We start from the raw sequence: 16246 nt of genomic DNA on the forward strand, positions 1-16246 counted from the left end.
GAAAAAACTTACAGAGACATACCAACCAATTATAAAGTATGGTTCTTAGACAGATCCTGACTAGAACAAACTATAAAATAGAAATAAAAATGAGCAAAAGTATTTAAAAGGCAATCATAAATGTTAATACTGATGCTATGGTGTGATAATGACAGAGCTGTGATGATGGCAATGTTGTTTATGTTTAAAAAGAGAATCTTTGGGCTAGGCCGCAACTTCCTTAATAAGACACCTATAGCACAAAAATTAAAACCAAGAATCAACACATGGGATGGATTCAAACTAAAAAGTTTTTCTCAGCAAAAGAAATAATATGTGAGGTGAATAAGGAGCCTACATCCTGGGAACAAATTTTTACCCCTCACACATCAGATAGAGCTCTCTAGGGTATATAAAGAGCTGAACAAAATAAGCACCCCAAAACAAATAATCCAATCAATAAATGAGCTAAGGACCTGAACAGACACTTCTCAGAAGAGGATATACAGTCAATCAACAAATATACGAAAAAATGCTCATCATCTCTAACAATCAGAGAAATGCAAATTAAAACTACTCTAAGATACCATCTCACCCCAATAAGAGTGGCAGCCATTATGAAAACAAACAATAACAAGTGCTGGCGAGGATGGGGGGGGGGTACACTCATACACTGCTGGTAGGACTGCAAATTGATGCAGCCAATTTGGAAAGCAGTATGGAGATTCCTTGGAAAACTGGGAATGGAACCACCATTTGAATCAACTATTCCTCTTCTCGGACTATAACCAAAGGACCTAAAAACAGCATACTACAGGGACACAGCCACATCAATGTTTATAGCAGCACAATTCACAATAGCTAAGCTGTGGAGCCAACCTAGATGTCCTTCAGTGGATGAATGAATAAAAAAAAAAATGTGGCATTTATACACAATGGAATATTACTCAGCAATAAAAAATAATAAGATCATGCATTTGCAGGGAAATGGATGGCATTAGAGCAGATTATGCTAAGTGAAGTTAGCCAATCCCAAAAAAACAAATGCCGAATGTCTTCTCTGATATAAGGGGGGTGACTCAAAATGGGGTTGGGAGGAAGAGCAAGGGAGGAAGATTACCTCTAGATAGGGAATAGGAGTGGGAGGGAAAGGGAGGGAGAAGGGGAATAGCATGGATGGTGAAAGGAGACCGTCATCATTATACAAAATACATGTATGAAGATGTGAATTTGGTGTCAATGTACCTTATATATAATCAGAGATACGATAAATTATTGTATAATGGTGCATTAAGAATTGTAATGCAAAATTAATAAATAAATAAAATCATAAAAAAATAAATAAAAGCTTTTTGATCAAAAAAAAAAAGAGAGAATCTTTGGTTTTATAGATATATAGTGAGGGCTGGGGATGTAGCTCAAGCGGTAGCGCGCTAGCCTGGCATGCGTGCGGCCTGGGTTCGATCCTCAGCACCACATACAAACAAAGATGTTGTGTCTGCCAAAAAATAAAATATTAAAAAAGTTAAAAAAAAGATATATAGTGAAATATTTATAGATGGAAGTGATGCAATATCTAGGATTTGCTTCAAATAACTGGCAGAGGTGGGGGTGCTGACAGATGAATCAAGATTGGCCACAAGTTGATAACTATGGAGGCTCGGTAACAAATACATGAAAGCTTATAGTTACAGTATATATCTGAGATACAATCAAATGGTTTTGTTTAAAGAGAAAGAAAAAGGCAAGAGAAGAGAATACATAAATTGCATGAAACAATCAGGAAAGAGCTCTGTATGATGTAGTACATGGGAATGAGACCTGGAACTACTACAGCCACTTTCCACCATGGAGAAGACAGCCTGAAGATGAAATCCACCCATGAGAAAGGGCACCACTGATAGAATTAAATGGAGCTGGAGCCCTCATCAAGTCAAATCCAAAACCCATCCTACCTCAGGACTTTTTCATTTTTATAAACTAGTAAATCCTCAATAGTCAGCCAATTTGAGTTGGATTTTCTGTTACTACAAATGAAGGTACCACAACTGATACAATCTCCCATTTACTTTCAACCTAGTCACATTTGTTTCTTCATTCACTCAAAATGTTATCAGTAAAATCATCAATAACTCCTTTCTGCTAAATCCAATGAACCTTTTGGAACTAATTGCTAAATCTTCCTCAGCTGCACCTTAAATGTTATCATGCTCAGTGTTCTATTCCCAATCTCTGAGACTCCACATTCCTCATCGTTTTCTTTCTTCCTCTCTAGATACTCTATGCATGACTCTTTTGCTGGGTCTCCATCTTCCATCTTGTTCTCTCTCCATATCCTCCCTTAATGAATGGAGGTCATCCACTTTCTTGATTTTCATTATCAGCTATCATGAGAGATCTCATTCATGAGATCTTCTAAGCTCCACAGATGAATTTCCAAGGGTCTAAAGCACATACTACCATTTCAGATGTTCCTCAAACTGAATGCTATACCCTCCACACACAATCTGACCCTCTTCTACTGTTCCCTTCTTCATTAAATAGATTCAATCTTAACATTTCTCAAAATCTCAGCTTTCCTTCCACATATCAAATCAATCACCATGTCTTATCTTTTGCATCCATCCACTTCTCTCATAGTCACTGAAATCATTCCTATTCAAGTTCTATCATCTGGACCTGGACCAAATAGATCCCCCCTTCATGACTCTTGGTCCTACTCCAACCCACTTCCCATCTTATTTCCATGACTTTTTTTATTGTGGTATAATACACATAATATAAAACATACCATGTCAACCATTTTTAAATGTATTCCAAAAGATCTTTTGGAAAAGAGACTTCTGATGATATCACCTTGCTTAAAACAGAAACTAAGTGACTTGGAGTCAAGGCAGGAAGAAGATTGTCACCAGATCTACTCTTTTACATGTTTTGAATTTTGAATCTGTGCCTGTTCTACCTATTTAAAAAATATTTTAAGCATCAATAGATTTTCAAGAACCTATAAAAATCAAGACCTCTAGCATTTATGTAAAATTATAAAAAGAGGTTAAAGATATTTTGAAATGTGTCACAATACAAATTCTACAAAACATATAAATTAGAGAATAAGTTTACATGGTCAACAGTCTATACGAATATCATTTTTAAAAAGGATGAGCAAATTTGCACAGTATGGTGTCAATTGTTGGTCCTACCCAGAACACTAAAGTTCAGCTCTGTAAAGATACATAATAACTAATTGGTATGTTCATTTAATACAAGAAAATGGAAACTGAACAGCCATAGGAAATCTTCCCCAACACTGAAACCAGTGGTGAATTTGGTAAGTACCCTGCAGAAGATATGAAAGAGGAACAAACATTGAAAATATCTAGAAACACTGATGAGATGGTTGGATTAAAAATTTTGCTTCAGAACAAGAACGCTGGGTCAGATGAAATCCACCCATGAGGAAGGGTATCACTTGTTATTTATTTCCTTGAAAACAAGGAAAAAGAGACAAGAATATTAAGGCTTCTGGACAGACTACAATGCCAGTGTTTCTATCCCAGACAGCAGGGACCCCAAGCTGTATGTCCCAACAATTTATGCCTCACTGCCTAATATGAGAGAGAAATGTATTTTATTACCTGCCTTTTACATAATTAAATAGTATCCCCTTTAGACAGTGGGGGTAGGAGGCATGGAAAATAAAAGGCTAAAAAAAAGATAACCTTTAGAGTAGTAGAATGGCATCTAGAAAAAAAAACTGGGTGGGGGCTGGGGTTGTGGCTCAGTGGTAGAGCGCTTGCTTAGCATGTGTGAGGCACTGGATTGGATTCTTAGCACCTCAGTACAACATATAACTAAACAAAATAAAGGTCCATTGACAACTAAAAAATATTTTTAAAAAACGGAAACTACCTACTTTGAAACTTTCCTTTACTGAGGACAAGTGTCTATAAAACATTTTAAATGTTTCAATCAAATGTCCTTTATTTCAAGAGCCTTAAGTACTTAAAATGTGCATGCAATTCTCATTTTAGAGTTAGAAAATGGTTTGAAGGAAAGGATGAGAAAGGGGAAACATGACAGCTTCAAAATAACATTTTAAAATCACACATACACATCCCAGGAACCAAGATGTATGAAACATGAAGGAGATGAAGATTATTTCAATTAAAATTTCCACTTCTGCCTGTAATCCTTTCAGCTCAGGAGGCTGAGGCAGGAGGATCTCGAGTTCAAAGCCAGCCTCAGCAAAAGCAAGGTGCTAAGCAAGTCAGTGAGACCCTGTCTCTAAATAAAATACAAACAGGTCTGGGGGTGTGGCTCAATGGTCAAGTGCCCCTGAGTTCAATTCCCAGTAGCTCCTCGCCCCCCCAAAAAAATTCCACTTTTTTATCTCTAGAAAGTACAAGTCCTTTATGAATATTATTGGGGGATATAGTTCAGTTGGTAGAGTGCTTGCCTCAAATGCACAAGGTTTAATCCCCAGCACCCCCCCACACACACACACACAATTGTTGAATATTACTGGATATAACACTACAGTATATAACTACAAGGGTTATCAAGGGAGTTCAGGCTCCTCTCTGTCACTGTATTCCTAGCTTGTTTTATCTTTTCTAGTTTGTAGTGAAAATATTTTTAATAAAAACTTTCATTGATATAACAATAAGAAATAAAATCCCATTCCACAATGGAAAATAAAATATCCAATAGCAGCCTACATATGAAAGTAATAAAATGAATATTTTGTAATTACATGTGTTCCTTCTAAACAACTCAAAGATTTATGAGTATTACTATCACAACCATTCAGCAAACATGAAAATTGAGACAAAACACTTCAGGAAAATGCTCCAGAAAAGAAGGAAGTCAGGTGGGGAAGGAAAACTGGAAAGATGCTACTGTATAGGCCTTTAATTTGAAAATATATGATGAAGACACAAGTTTTTTTTTTAAAAAAAAAGAAAGAAAAACACAGGTATTAGTGGCATATAATCCCAGTTACTCAGAAGGCTGAGGCAGGAGGATCTCAAGTTGATGACCAGTTCTGATAACTTAACGAGATTCTGTCCAAAAAATAAATACAATAAAATAAAAAGACTGGGGATGTGGCTCAGTGGTAGAAAGGTAGGAATGAAGGGCCAGAGGAAGGAAAATAAAAAACTATGTGAAGCTAAGGGGTGGGAAAAGTGATAAATGTGATTAGTGAAGTGATTATTAGCTAAACCACCAAGCTTGTCAGTATTAATAAGTATATAATATTTCATTTAAATATCATTATTTATAATTTACTAATTGAAGTGTTCATAAAGTAGTATGTACACATGGCAAACTAGATCCACTGAAGGAGGGAGGAGACCCTAAAAATGACAGAGGCTAAATACATTTCCTATTTCTGCTCTAACTATCCAAACATAAATAGGCTTGTTGAAGAAAAATGAAACATATTTCTAAATTTTGCAAAGAAAAAAAATTAAGGCTGACTAAAAGGTCTTCATGCTTTTGTATGCCTTCATTTCTAGTATAAACATAAGATTGTAATGTATTATATGAAGAATATAACACAGATTAAGATGCAAATTTTAGTATCATAAAGAAGGGCTGGAGTTGTGGCTCAGCAGTAGAGTGCTCACCCAGCACATGCAAGGCCCTGGGGTCAATACTCAGCACCACATAAAAATAAATAAATAAAGGTATTGTGTCCAGCTACAACTAAAAGATAAATATTTTTAAAAAAGACTTAGACTCTAATTTCAGTTCCACTGCTAATAAGCTGGATGATCATGGACAATTTAGTTGACCCCTCTATATTGTTTCCCCATTAAAAAAAAAAAAAAGCAATTATCATATTTCCTAAATTCTTTTTCCAATTTGAGTATTTGTGAAATCAGGATGTCTTACAATTAATTTGTACTTCAATGTGCAAAGTATCTTTTAAATCATAATATATCTTATGACCTTTATAGCTGTGATTCTTAAGCTGGGGTCCTTTTGCTCCCCAGGAGACATCTCACAATGACTAGACCATTGACACAAAAGAGATGGGAACAGGGGTAGGGAATACAACTGACATTTAATGCGTAAAAGCCAAGGATGCTGCTAAAATTCTACAAGGCACAGGACAGCCCCCAAGAAAAAAAGAACTATCTTACCAGTAGTTCCGCAGTTGGGAAATCCTGCTTTAGAGTTTCATAAGGAAAAAAATAAAGCAATGTTGACTTAATAAGGTTGTTTAAAGAATTATAAGAGAAAAACTACATGTAAAATGCTCAGAAGAGTAATTAGCACAAAGTCCTGTTATTATAATAAATTAGTAATAGTAGCTTTTTCTTTTCTTCTTTTTATCCAATGTATTTAGATAATTTGTTTATCTACTAAATAAACACCTAACTCCTTAGCTTAGCTTTACATACTATTATGTCCCAAATTACCTTTCAAGCTGTGTCTCTCACTATTTTATTACAAAAACCTCCTCCAATTTACCTGGTCTATGTTGCTTCACTAACACTACCTGGTGTCATTACTCCATGCCTACACACAAACCATTTCCTCCATCTATAATGCCTACTTTCTATCTGGCCTGATTTTCTTCAGGATTTAGCTTGAATATCACCTCCAGTATGAGGTCTTCCTTCACAGACCACTTAAGCTGAAAGTGATCTCTCCCCACCACTCATCCCCTACCCCTACCAGTCTCCCTCTGAATGTCTTTGTTCCCATTATATGACTCTTAACATAGATTTCCTGAACTCTACGTAGTTATACATTTATCACATCTTCCTCTACTAAAGCATAAGCTCTTAAGACCAGCATTGCTGAAACCTACAGCATTAGACACTATTTATCAGACCTCTCCATAGAAACTTCTCCTTTCCTGGGCTTCAGTGTTATGCTTTCTTAATTCTCTTCCTAAGTAACTGCTCTAATTCTGCCTCCTTTTCCTCAGCCTCCTCCCTGCATTCTAAGTATTCACTACCCTTAATTCTGTCTCAAATTTCTTCTCTCCTATAGTCATATCTACTTCCAATTTCAATTACACTGCTATGCACAAAATACCAAATTATTATTTCTATCCTTAATTTCTCAATCATACTACTACCTACGTTTATACTACTTATTTCATTGGATTTCTCAGAGAAGATATTTAGCCAACACATCAAGTTCAAGGTTTTTGAAAATAAAGCTGCCTTCCCCATTCCAACTTACTGTTTTTTCTCAGTTAACAGCATCACAATTCATTCTCCCAGTCACTAAATCTGAAAGTCTCAGGTAACCTCATCCTCCCTAAAACCTCAGGTGACCTTATCCTCTTAAATATTCTATTTTCAGCAAAAGCACTCCCCATGCACCCCAAATTCAATCTTTTAGAAATACTAAAAGTTAAATTTCTGCAACACTTTTTTTTTAAAACATCTATCTCTTTTCCATTTCTTTGACTTCCACCCATTTAGTATAATGGTTAAGAGCACAGACTGAAGTCAGATTTCCCTGGTTCAGATCCCAGCTTCATTAGTTGGGTGGCTTTGGATGAGTTCCTAAACCCATGATCCTCACTTTCCTCATCAGCAAAACTGGAATGATTAGCAGTTTCCACCTCATAAGGCTGTCATGAGGATTAAAATGAGATACCATGTGTAAAGTGCTTGACCCACAGTAACTGCTGGATAACTGCAGCTTTAATGTCATTTTCACCCCACTTCAAGCCCTTATCACCTCTTGCCCAGAATCCTACAATAATGTCCCAAACTGGCCTCGCTACTGCTACTCCAAGTCTCTCTTAACCACAGTTACTAAGCACTGTTCTTATAGTCTTCATGGCCTTAGAGTCAGATCATATCATATGTAGGATTTTGACAAGATCTCTTGGGATATACAAAGAAATATAACAATGTTATAACAGCAAATGAGTTTATAACACTGAACTAAAATAATCTGAAAAAAGGGAATGATGGTTGATAAGGTTTAAATGACAAACTGACATCAGAAAGTGAGCCTTGAATTCCATGTTAAGAATTCTGAATTTAAGAATTTAGTAACAAAGAGTGTACAAGAGGTTCTGCATCCAGAATTCCCCCAAGGGATTTAAGGGAGCAGGACATTTAAAGCAAACTCTGTCTTATAATTGCTTAAATAAGTTCAGCTATTCAAATTCAGCAGGAGCCCCACAATGGTTTAACTTCCTCCTGTTTTTGCAATTTGTTTAAAGTAACTAGAGTATTGTTGCAAACTCATCTACATAAACTTATTCATTTGATTAAAACTGTAGTGGCATTATTCTGCAAAATAAGCTATTAAGACAGGCCATTTGGAATATTTTTAGGATAAAGAGAATATGAGTCAAAGCTCTTGACATAATATTTCAAATTAATTAAATATTCCACATCCGCTTCCTAGTTGTTATGATGTTTATACTTCATTTATTATAGTTCAATTAGTTCATTCTATATCCACAACTGATTTTTAGCTACCATTTTAAATTACTTTTCCAACATATGGTTCTAAAACTAACTACTTTTTATATGTCAAAAGTTAGGTTTCTAACAGAAAAACCCTATATGTTATTGTTAAGAGACTCTAGTAAATCATTACTGAAAGTTGGGTTATTTGTTTGTTGTTTCTGGTTTTGTTTGGGGTACTAGGGATTGAACTCAAGGGCACTCAACCCCTGAGCCACATCCCCAGCTCTATTTTGTATTTCATTTAGAGACAGGGTCTCTCCGAGTTGAGTAGGGCCTTGCTAAATTGCTAAGGCTGGCTTTGAACTCGCCATCCTCCTGCTTCAACCTCCAGAGCCACTGGGATTACAGGCCTGCACCACTGAGCCAGGCTTGGGCTAATTTTTTGAATAAATGAATACAACTGGGCAACAATTTTGAAATATTTTGTACGTTAACCTTTTCTGGTAAGCATTTATAGCAAATGGAGATTATTTATTTTAAAAAAACTTATTTTTTTTCTATTCACTTCACAGAAATTTGTTATGAAAAACTGTCAATAAACAAAATGTACAAACAGGGCTGGAGTTGTAGCTCAGTGGCATAGCACTTACCTAGCGTGAGTGAGGCACTGTGTTTAATCCTTAGCACTACATAAAAATAAACAAATAAAATAAAGGTATGCTATCCATCTACAACTACAATTTTTTTTTTTTTTTAATGACAACTCTTGGGCTGGGATAGTGGCTTAGTGGTACAGCGCTTGTCTCATATGTGTGAGGACCTGGGTTCAATCCTCAGCACCATATAAAAAAATAAATAAAGATATTGGGCCCATCTACAACTAAAAATATTTTTTAAAAAATGACATCAGCTCTTTAAAAAAAGTGTATAAACATAACATTCTTAACAATGTATTAATTTCTTGTTACAAAGTCACACTCTGAAGGCCTTCTAAACTCATTTTTTCATCTCATCTTGAATATGATCTTTTTAATCCATTTCAACTGCTGCCAAGGCAAAAGTAACCAAGTATCAACAATATTCCTCTAAACCATTTGAAAGTTCGTTAAGATCTGTCCAATCTTTGAAAAAATATTAGATATGAACATGTACTATGTGCACATTTTCCACACTTGCCAATAAAAGGATCATTCTGCAGAATGGTTACAGCAAAAAGCAAAGACTTCAGGGTCAGAAAGACCTGAGCTGGCATGTTGAATATATCACTTGTCAGATGTTAATCTTGTGCAAATTAGTCTTTCTAGCCTGAAAAACAGTGCCTCCTTCATCTGAAAAACAGCAACAGTATCTATAAGGATACTGTAGGAATAAATGAAATAATGTTGTTAACATAATGGGTAACAGGTATGTCCCACCTTCACTAGTGTCTTACCCTTTGTAGTCAAACCTCAAATGAAAACTCTGCCACTTACTGACAGTGTGACAGTAGAATTGTTTCATCTCTCTGGCTTCCTCAACTTTGTTCAAATGAGGAACACACTATGGACATCACTGAGTTGTGAATCCCAAATGTACAACTTAATGCAAGCATCTAGCAGAGTGCCTGGCAAAAGAATAAGATTCCATTAATACTGTATTCCTTTCACTTCCTTTCTTCTCCAATGTGCTCTACGTGTGTTCATGAAGTGACCCAGAATCTACTAACTGGCCTGACACATATACAGAAAATAGGCCATTTTCTGGTTTAGACTTTGTGAATGCACAGCAAAATTTTGACATCTGTATTCTAAGAATCCTCTCAGTTTCTGATAGAAAATATTCCTGTTTCTATTGACCTTCCATTTTGTACCCATTACTTTTACACATAGGTTACTATATAAATTTTCCTCTTTCCTAAATACTTAAATAGCCTTCACTGACCTTTCAAATGGATATTACATTCAGTATGCTACTTAAGTTAAAACCCAACACATGTGTTATTCTTATTGCTTACATCAGTAGGAAATGTAATATAATAATACTTTGTGCTTTCTTCTGTTACTCTAGATATTCAGTTTCAAAGAAATCTTACAATTTAAATTATTTCAAAAGATTTATTACATTTATTCCTGGTGCCAGTCTAATACCAAAACATGAGAATTCAAATAAAATTAAGGTTGTCATAAATATAAAATTACATCCATGTGAATTTCCTCCAAAACTAATTCAATTTTCCAAACACTGAAGTTCATCTGCTTGTAAATTAAGATGCAAGTACTGAAAACACTCAACTATATGTTCAAACAGCAAAAGTGAACTAAACCATTTACCAGTATATTTTCACAGTCCTAAATCAGAAATCAGCCATCATCCTCCAAAAAAAATCCTGTATTTAATATCCAGAAAAAAGTTTGTAAATACTAAGGAGCTTTTCAATAAATATTTTATGAATCCAAATTTATTAACTACAGTAGAATAAAAATTACTCTTAAAAGTTATCACAGTAAATGACAGAAGCGTCTTCCAAAGAAAAGCCAGCTAATTTTTTAAGCATTCCACAGCTTGGGCTCCTAAATCAACAGCTAAAGAACAGGCCCTTTTCCTGTTATTCTGCAAGACTGGGTTATGGAGGGAGTGCTTAATTGTGACTGTACTACAGAATTTCTGTGTCAACAGCACATATCATCAAAAAAAGCTTCTAAGAAAAAATCCCAAGTAGAGAGTTTTTGTTTCTCTTAATGTGTAAAGCCAAAATACATTCATAAAAAGAAAGGCCCCTCACTGATTATACGAAATGAAAACAGCAATGTATAGTCAGCAAACTTACACACTGGCTTTAATAGATGGTTTAATAAGAACGTGAAATGTGTACAGAGGGCTGATACAGGCATAAAGAATGACAACAAAAATTAATACTGCTTTTCAACACAGGCCACCTTCCATCCTACGGAGTGTGAACAGCAGCCACCATTACAAATGTCAAAAATCAATAGAGTACTATGTACCATCTACCTTCTTCCAATAATGAAGAAACCAACACAGATTTCTTGGTAGAGTAATCACAATTATGACTGAGGGGGGAATGTATGCAGTACAACGAAGAAAGTGCCACAAATTAAAACCACTCTACATAAATTGCTCACTGATTAAAAAAAAGAAAAAGAAAAAAAAAAAAAACTGCTCAGTGAAAGGGGGGTAAAAAAGAACACTTTTGCTGTCCAATAAAAGGAATCCGGCCGAATCCCCCTGACCACTCCAGGGCCCTTCATTTACAATCCAACCTGCCTGCTTGCTTTCTCCTCTCTTTCTCCTCGTCCTAGTCTCCCACCATCTCTCTGAACCGGTAGGGAAAGCCACGCATGGAGACTCGCGAATCAGGGAACAAAAACCGGGATGTGGACATCCTCGGAAGGAAGAGGTAAGGGAAGACACCACTTACCTGTCCCAAAGGCTTTGGCCACCAGCCAGGCCAGATTGCAGGCGATTTTGGCCCTGGAGAAATCATAGTGGTCAAAGGGCTTGATGGCTGGAACAATGAACGTCTTTCTCATCTCCCTGGGGTCTGCAGCATCCCCCATCTTTCACCGTGGCTCCTCGGGATGTCCGGGCTCTAACCTTCACATGGTGTGGCCTCGCCGCCGCTGGGGTCGGGAGGGGAGGGGAGGGGAGCTCAAAACATCGGGGCCGGGGCGAGGCCCGCCCGGGCGCCGACTGGAGGGAAGCTCAGCTGTGCGAGCCGCGAGCCTGCCGCCGCCGCTGCCCCCGGGCATAGGAATGTGGCGGCGTGGTGTCCGTCGTCCGTCCGTCCGTCCGCCCGCGCCCCTCGGAGCCACCCGCCCCGCGAGCGCGCGTGTGAGCGAGGCCGCCTCCCCTTTGTCTCGGTTTAGTCACACGGGCTTGGGGGAGGGTGGAGGCTGGAAGGGCCCGGAATTTTAAGGCGGGGGGGGGGTAGTCTTTAACAATCACGTTGTGGAAAATGTCCCCGCCACAGCGATGCCCACACGCCCTCGCCTCCCCCTTCCCTTCCCTCGGAGCGGGAAGACCCCCTCAGAACGCGGGTGGGCGGAGGAACCAGCAGGACCGAGGGGCGCGCGCGGCGGGGGTGGCCCACCCAGGGCCGCTGGAGACAGAGCAGAGGAAAACGTCAAAATCACTGCGGCGCCCAGGCCGCCGGCGGCCCGTCCCCTCCTCAGCTCCCTTCCCGTCGCCGTCTCCTCCTTCTCCTGCCACCGTCGCCTCCCGGCGCTTCCTCCCTGCTGACGGCCAAGGCGGTGGCCTGGAAGAGGCCGCCAACCCCTAGCTCTCGATTCCTGCCTTATCAGTTATGTCCTCGTATTTTTTCCCCCTCCTCTTGCCGCCGGACTAGGGTGCTCCCCCTCAGCCGCCGCCGCCGCTGCGGTTTTCCGGCTGCGGCACTGGATGGAGAGAGCAGATGCGGAGACTGAGCATGCGCCCTGGCGCTGCTCGGGCCCCCGCCCGCTTCCCCGGTCCCGGCCCGCCGCCCCGCACACTGAGCATGCCCAGCCTCGCTCCCGGCCCGCGCCCGGACTCTGGCGGATGCCTTTTAATCATCACTTAGGAGTTCTCGCTGGGGTGGATGTCCTCTGAGTCTCTGGCTTCTGGCTGCTCCTCTTACACTACGAAACAGGAAAGGGAAGGAAAAAAGGAGAGAGTAGGCCTAGCCATAGCCTGTATATTCTCTGGTGGTTCAACCAAAAGAACTGATGTTTATTTAAAATGCTTATTTTGTGGAATGCACTTTACTGCGAACTTGACCTGCACAGTTCCATGTAGTCCTCACAGTAACAGTAAGGGGTGTGTATTATCGCTGGTTGACCATGACATTATGGAGAGATGAAGTGAGTTAAGTCATCCTAAGGGCTTAAACAAGTCTGAAAATCAGGTTTGAGGCTCCAAAGCTATAGGAATTTCATGATGTCAAGATACTTTCTTAACTTGATGCTCCACACTGGAACGTTCTAAGAGAAGGCATACATCCATCAGATAAATCCTTTCACAAAGTAAACTGATACCTCTCGGGATCTGAAATCTAAAGGCTTTATAGCTTCACTTCATCAGACCCCTCTCCATTTTCCCAAGAGGGCTTGCTTTCTCAGATCTGTGTGTCCTTGCTCATTGTAGGCCCTCTGTCCACCTAGCTTACTGCCTCCTTAATCTCCAAGTCTCTCCACAGTAGTCACTCCCTCTAGGAAGCCTGCCCTGATAGCTACTGACAACTTCCCAGTGGGGACTGTCACGTGCCTCCCCTTTGTTCCCAGAACACCCTGTTCTTATGTATGCCATGACATTTCTCATACTGTTAGCCAATCATCAATTACTTCTTTGTCTTTGCCTTTAATGATATGACATGGTTCATCTCCAGCATCTACATGTTGACCAGCCTGTGGTAGTTGCTCAATTAATATTTAGGGCCAAAGGTAAATGGTACCATAATTAGCACTTATTGAGCTTACTTTAGTAAAAATTTAGTGATTTTTTTCATATCTCGTTTTAACATATTATCTAATTTTAATTATTGTAGAATTCTGTGTTATCTTCATTTTGCAGATCAGAAAACTAACTCTTGGGGGAAATTTTAGATTGCCTATGTTGCACAGTTAGTAAAGGCAGACTTAAAATTTGAACCCAGAACTATCTTACTTCAAAGCCCATACTCTGTACTGCTAGAACCTCCCTATTATCATCAGTCATTATGATAGAAGCAAGGCACAAGAGGGGAGAGGCTTTGGAGCCTACTATCTAAAAGGGCAATTGCACCAGTAAACTGGCTTCTTTGATTCTGCTTAATCTTTACAAACACTCCTCCCTGAAACTAGCAAGGCTCTGCAGATAAGCATTGATAACAATGTAGGGTAGGGAAAGAATGTCATGAGAATAATAATATGCCACAGGAGAGTGGGGTGTTGATATAATTTTTCAGTAATTTAATTAATATTAATAGAGTTTTTCTCATGTAAATGCTCTTTGCTAGTTCACATAAGGGATGATAGGATTAGCATATAGATAATAGTTCTCAAGGCACATTCATATGATAACTATTTGATTTCCACATCCATTCTGTGACACAGGCCTTCTTATCTTCCAGTTCTAGATGCAGAACTGAGGATCATAGAGATTATGTGGCCTAACCAAGATTTCATGGTTGATTGGTATCAGAGTCTAGCTGCAAATTCAACATGGTCTTCTGTCCTCAGATTACATGGAATCTGACATATACTTAAATAAATATGACACAAAGTAAAAGTGTTAAGTCTATAACAGATACAAAGTGCATTGAGAACATATAGGTGGAGGGATTGGGAATGTTTCTTGGAGGCTACTGTTAAATTTAATGTTCTCAAATTCAACCTCAACTGAATTCTAGAGCACACAAATCAAATTAAGAAAAACTCAATGTGAATATATCATACGTTTAGATATATTTAAAAGAGAAACCTGTAGTCCAGAAAGGTTGAAGAGAGATACTGACACATTTTACCTGTCATTATAATGATCTTTCAGTAAATACAAGATTCTCAAGACCAGAAACCACGCCTAGTCACCTTTATGTTGAATGTGATCTAGTGCTTTGCCCAGAGTCGGTGCTGGATAAATGCTTGTTGAATTCCATTGAAAATTCTTTCAACCTAAATAAACAAGATGAGGAAGAGCAAGAAAAAAAAAAAAAAAAAGGCCATTGCTCTGATTTGTCCCTTGATTCAAGGGTGACACTTTAGTAGGGATGGCATTACTCTGACCCTAACTTGAAAGGATTTGGGGAATGGGAGTGGGGGGAAAGGTATCAAAACAATGAGAAGCTTTTACTTTCAGAGAGACTGTGAAACAACTTGGGGTCATAGTAGGAGGCTGTTATTAACAGGGAAACACCCTGAGGACAAAGAAGAAGGATTTGTTTTCAGAGAGGCAGACACTCTAATAGGGTGTTCTTTGTGACACTTTCAGAATGATCCTTTGAAAAACTGGAAATCTCTGTGGACTGTCGCTGTTAAAAAGAAATGCTCTCTACTGCCTCCTTAAGATAGTGACTTTGTTCAAAACAAAAACAAAACCCAATGATTCTTTGGTCCTGCTTGCCCAACTGCACAGCTGTCCCTCTACTTTTTATATCCAGACCTAGGGTCTTGTCCATCCGTAGGGCATCAGCTATACCCACAACACTCCTCTCTGTTTGAAAAGTATTTCTCTCCTTTCATCTGGAAATTCTAAAACGTCAGCCAGACCTCCTTCCTTATCGCCTTCCTCCATTTCTGTCTTAAGGTAAATTCATAAATTCACTCATCCATTCATCTGCTAGTATTGATTGAGAACCCAAGTGCGGAGGATGCAATATTGAACAGGACAGCTCAAAGAAGCAAATAAAATTTGGAGATCCTTGGCCTAAGCAGCCCAGTTTTCCTTCATTGTCACATCTCCAGAGGCTAGAAGCCTTGTACCTTGTAATTTTGCCTATAGAAATCTTTGGTGTATCCCATCAGAAGCAAAGAAATACTAAACCAGGGAGCTCTGCCGCAAGACTGCTTAAGTAGATTTATCTTAAGTAGAAGTGTGTGTACATATCCTATCATCCACTTTCAGTCGGTTGCACTAATAGCAACTGGTACAGAGCTTTTGCTATGTACCAGGCTGTATTGTACATATATCAACTTATTTAATCCTCACTCCAGTCTTATTATTATCCTCATTTGGTAGATGGAAAAAAATCACAGGGCAAAGCACTTAAGTAAGTAAAGACCTTATGTTATTTCAAAAGTAGGAGGAACTAGAATAAGTAAACTTTGAATCAACCAGGTAAAGAACAGGGGGAGATAGGGTATCTGAAGGGTAGAGCTCTTAACATGCAGAAGGCCTGGGTTAGATCCACAGCATTACAG

At 38.7% G+C, this 16246-nt stretch overlaps 1 protein-coding gene across 5 annotated transcripts in view; it reads right to left on the minus strand.

The window, feature by feature from the left end:
- The window catches only part of Camsap2 (calmodulin regulated spectrin associated protein family member 2), a 91041-nt gene extending 78260 nt beyond the window's left edge, over positions 1 to 12781 (minus strand). For all 5 annotated transcript variants that reach the window (XM_071600195.1, XM_027945686.3, XM_071600194.1 and 2 more), the window contains exon 1: positions 11794 to 12781. In XM_071600195.1, the coding sequence (XP_071456296.1) occupies positions 11794 to 11859 (66 nt within the window). In that variant the 5' untranslated portion in view covers positions 11860 to 12781. The remainder of the gene's footprint in view (positions 1 to 11793) is intronic.
- Between the last annotated feature and the right edge of the window lie 3465 nt (positions 12782 to 16246).

The sequence above is a fragment of the Marmota flaviventris genome, chromosome 12 (assembly GCF_047511675.1).
Source record: "Marmota flaviventris isolate mMarFla1 chromosome 12, mMarFla1.hap1, whole genome shotgun sequence".
Classification (NCBI taxonomy): Eukaryota; Metazoa; Chordata; class Mammalia; order Rodentia; family Sciuridae; genus Marmota; species Marmota flaviventris.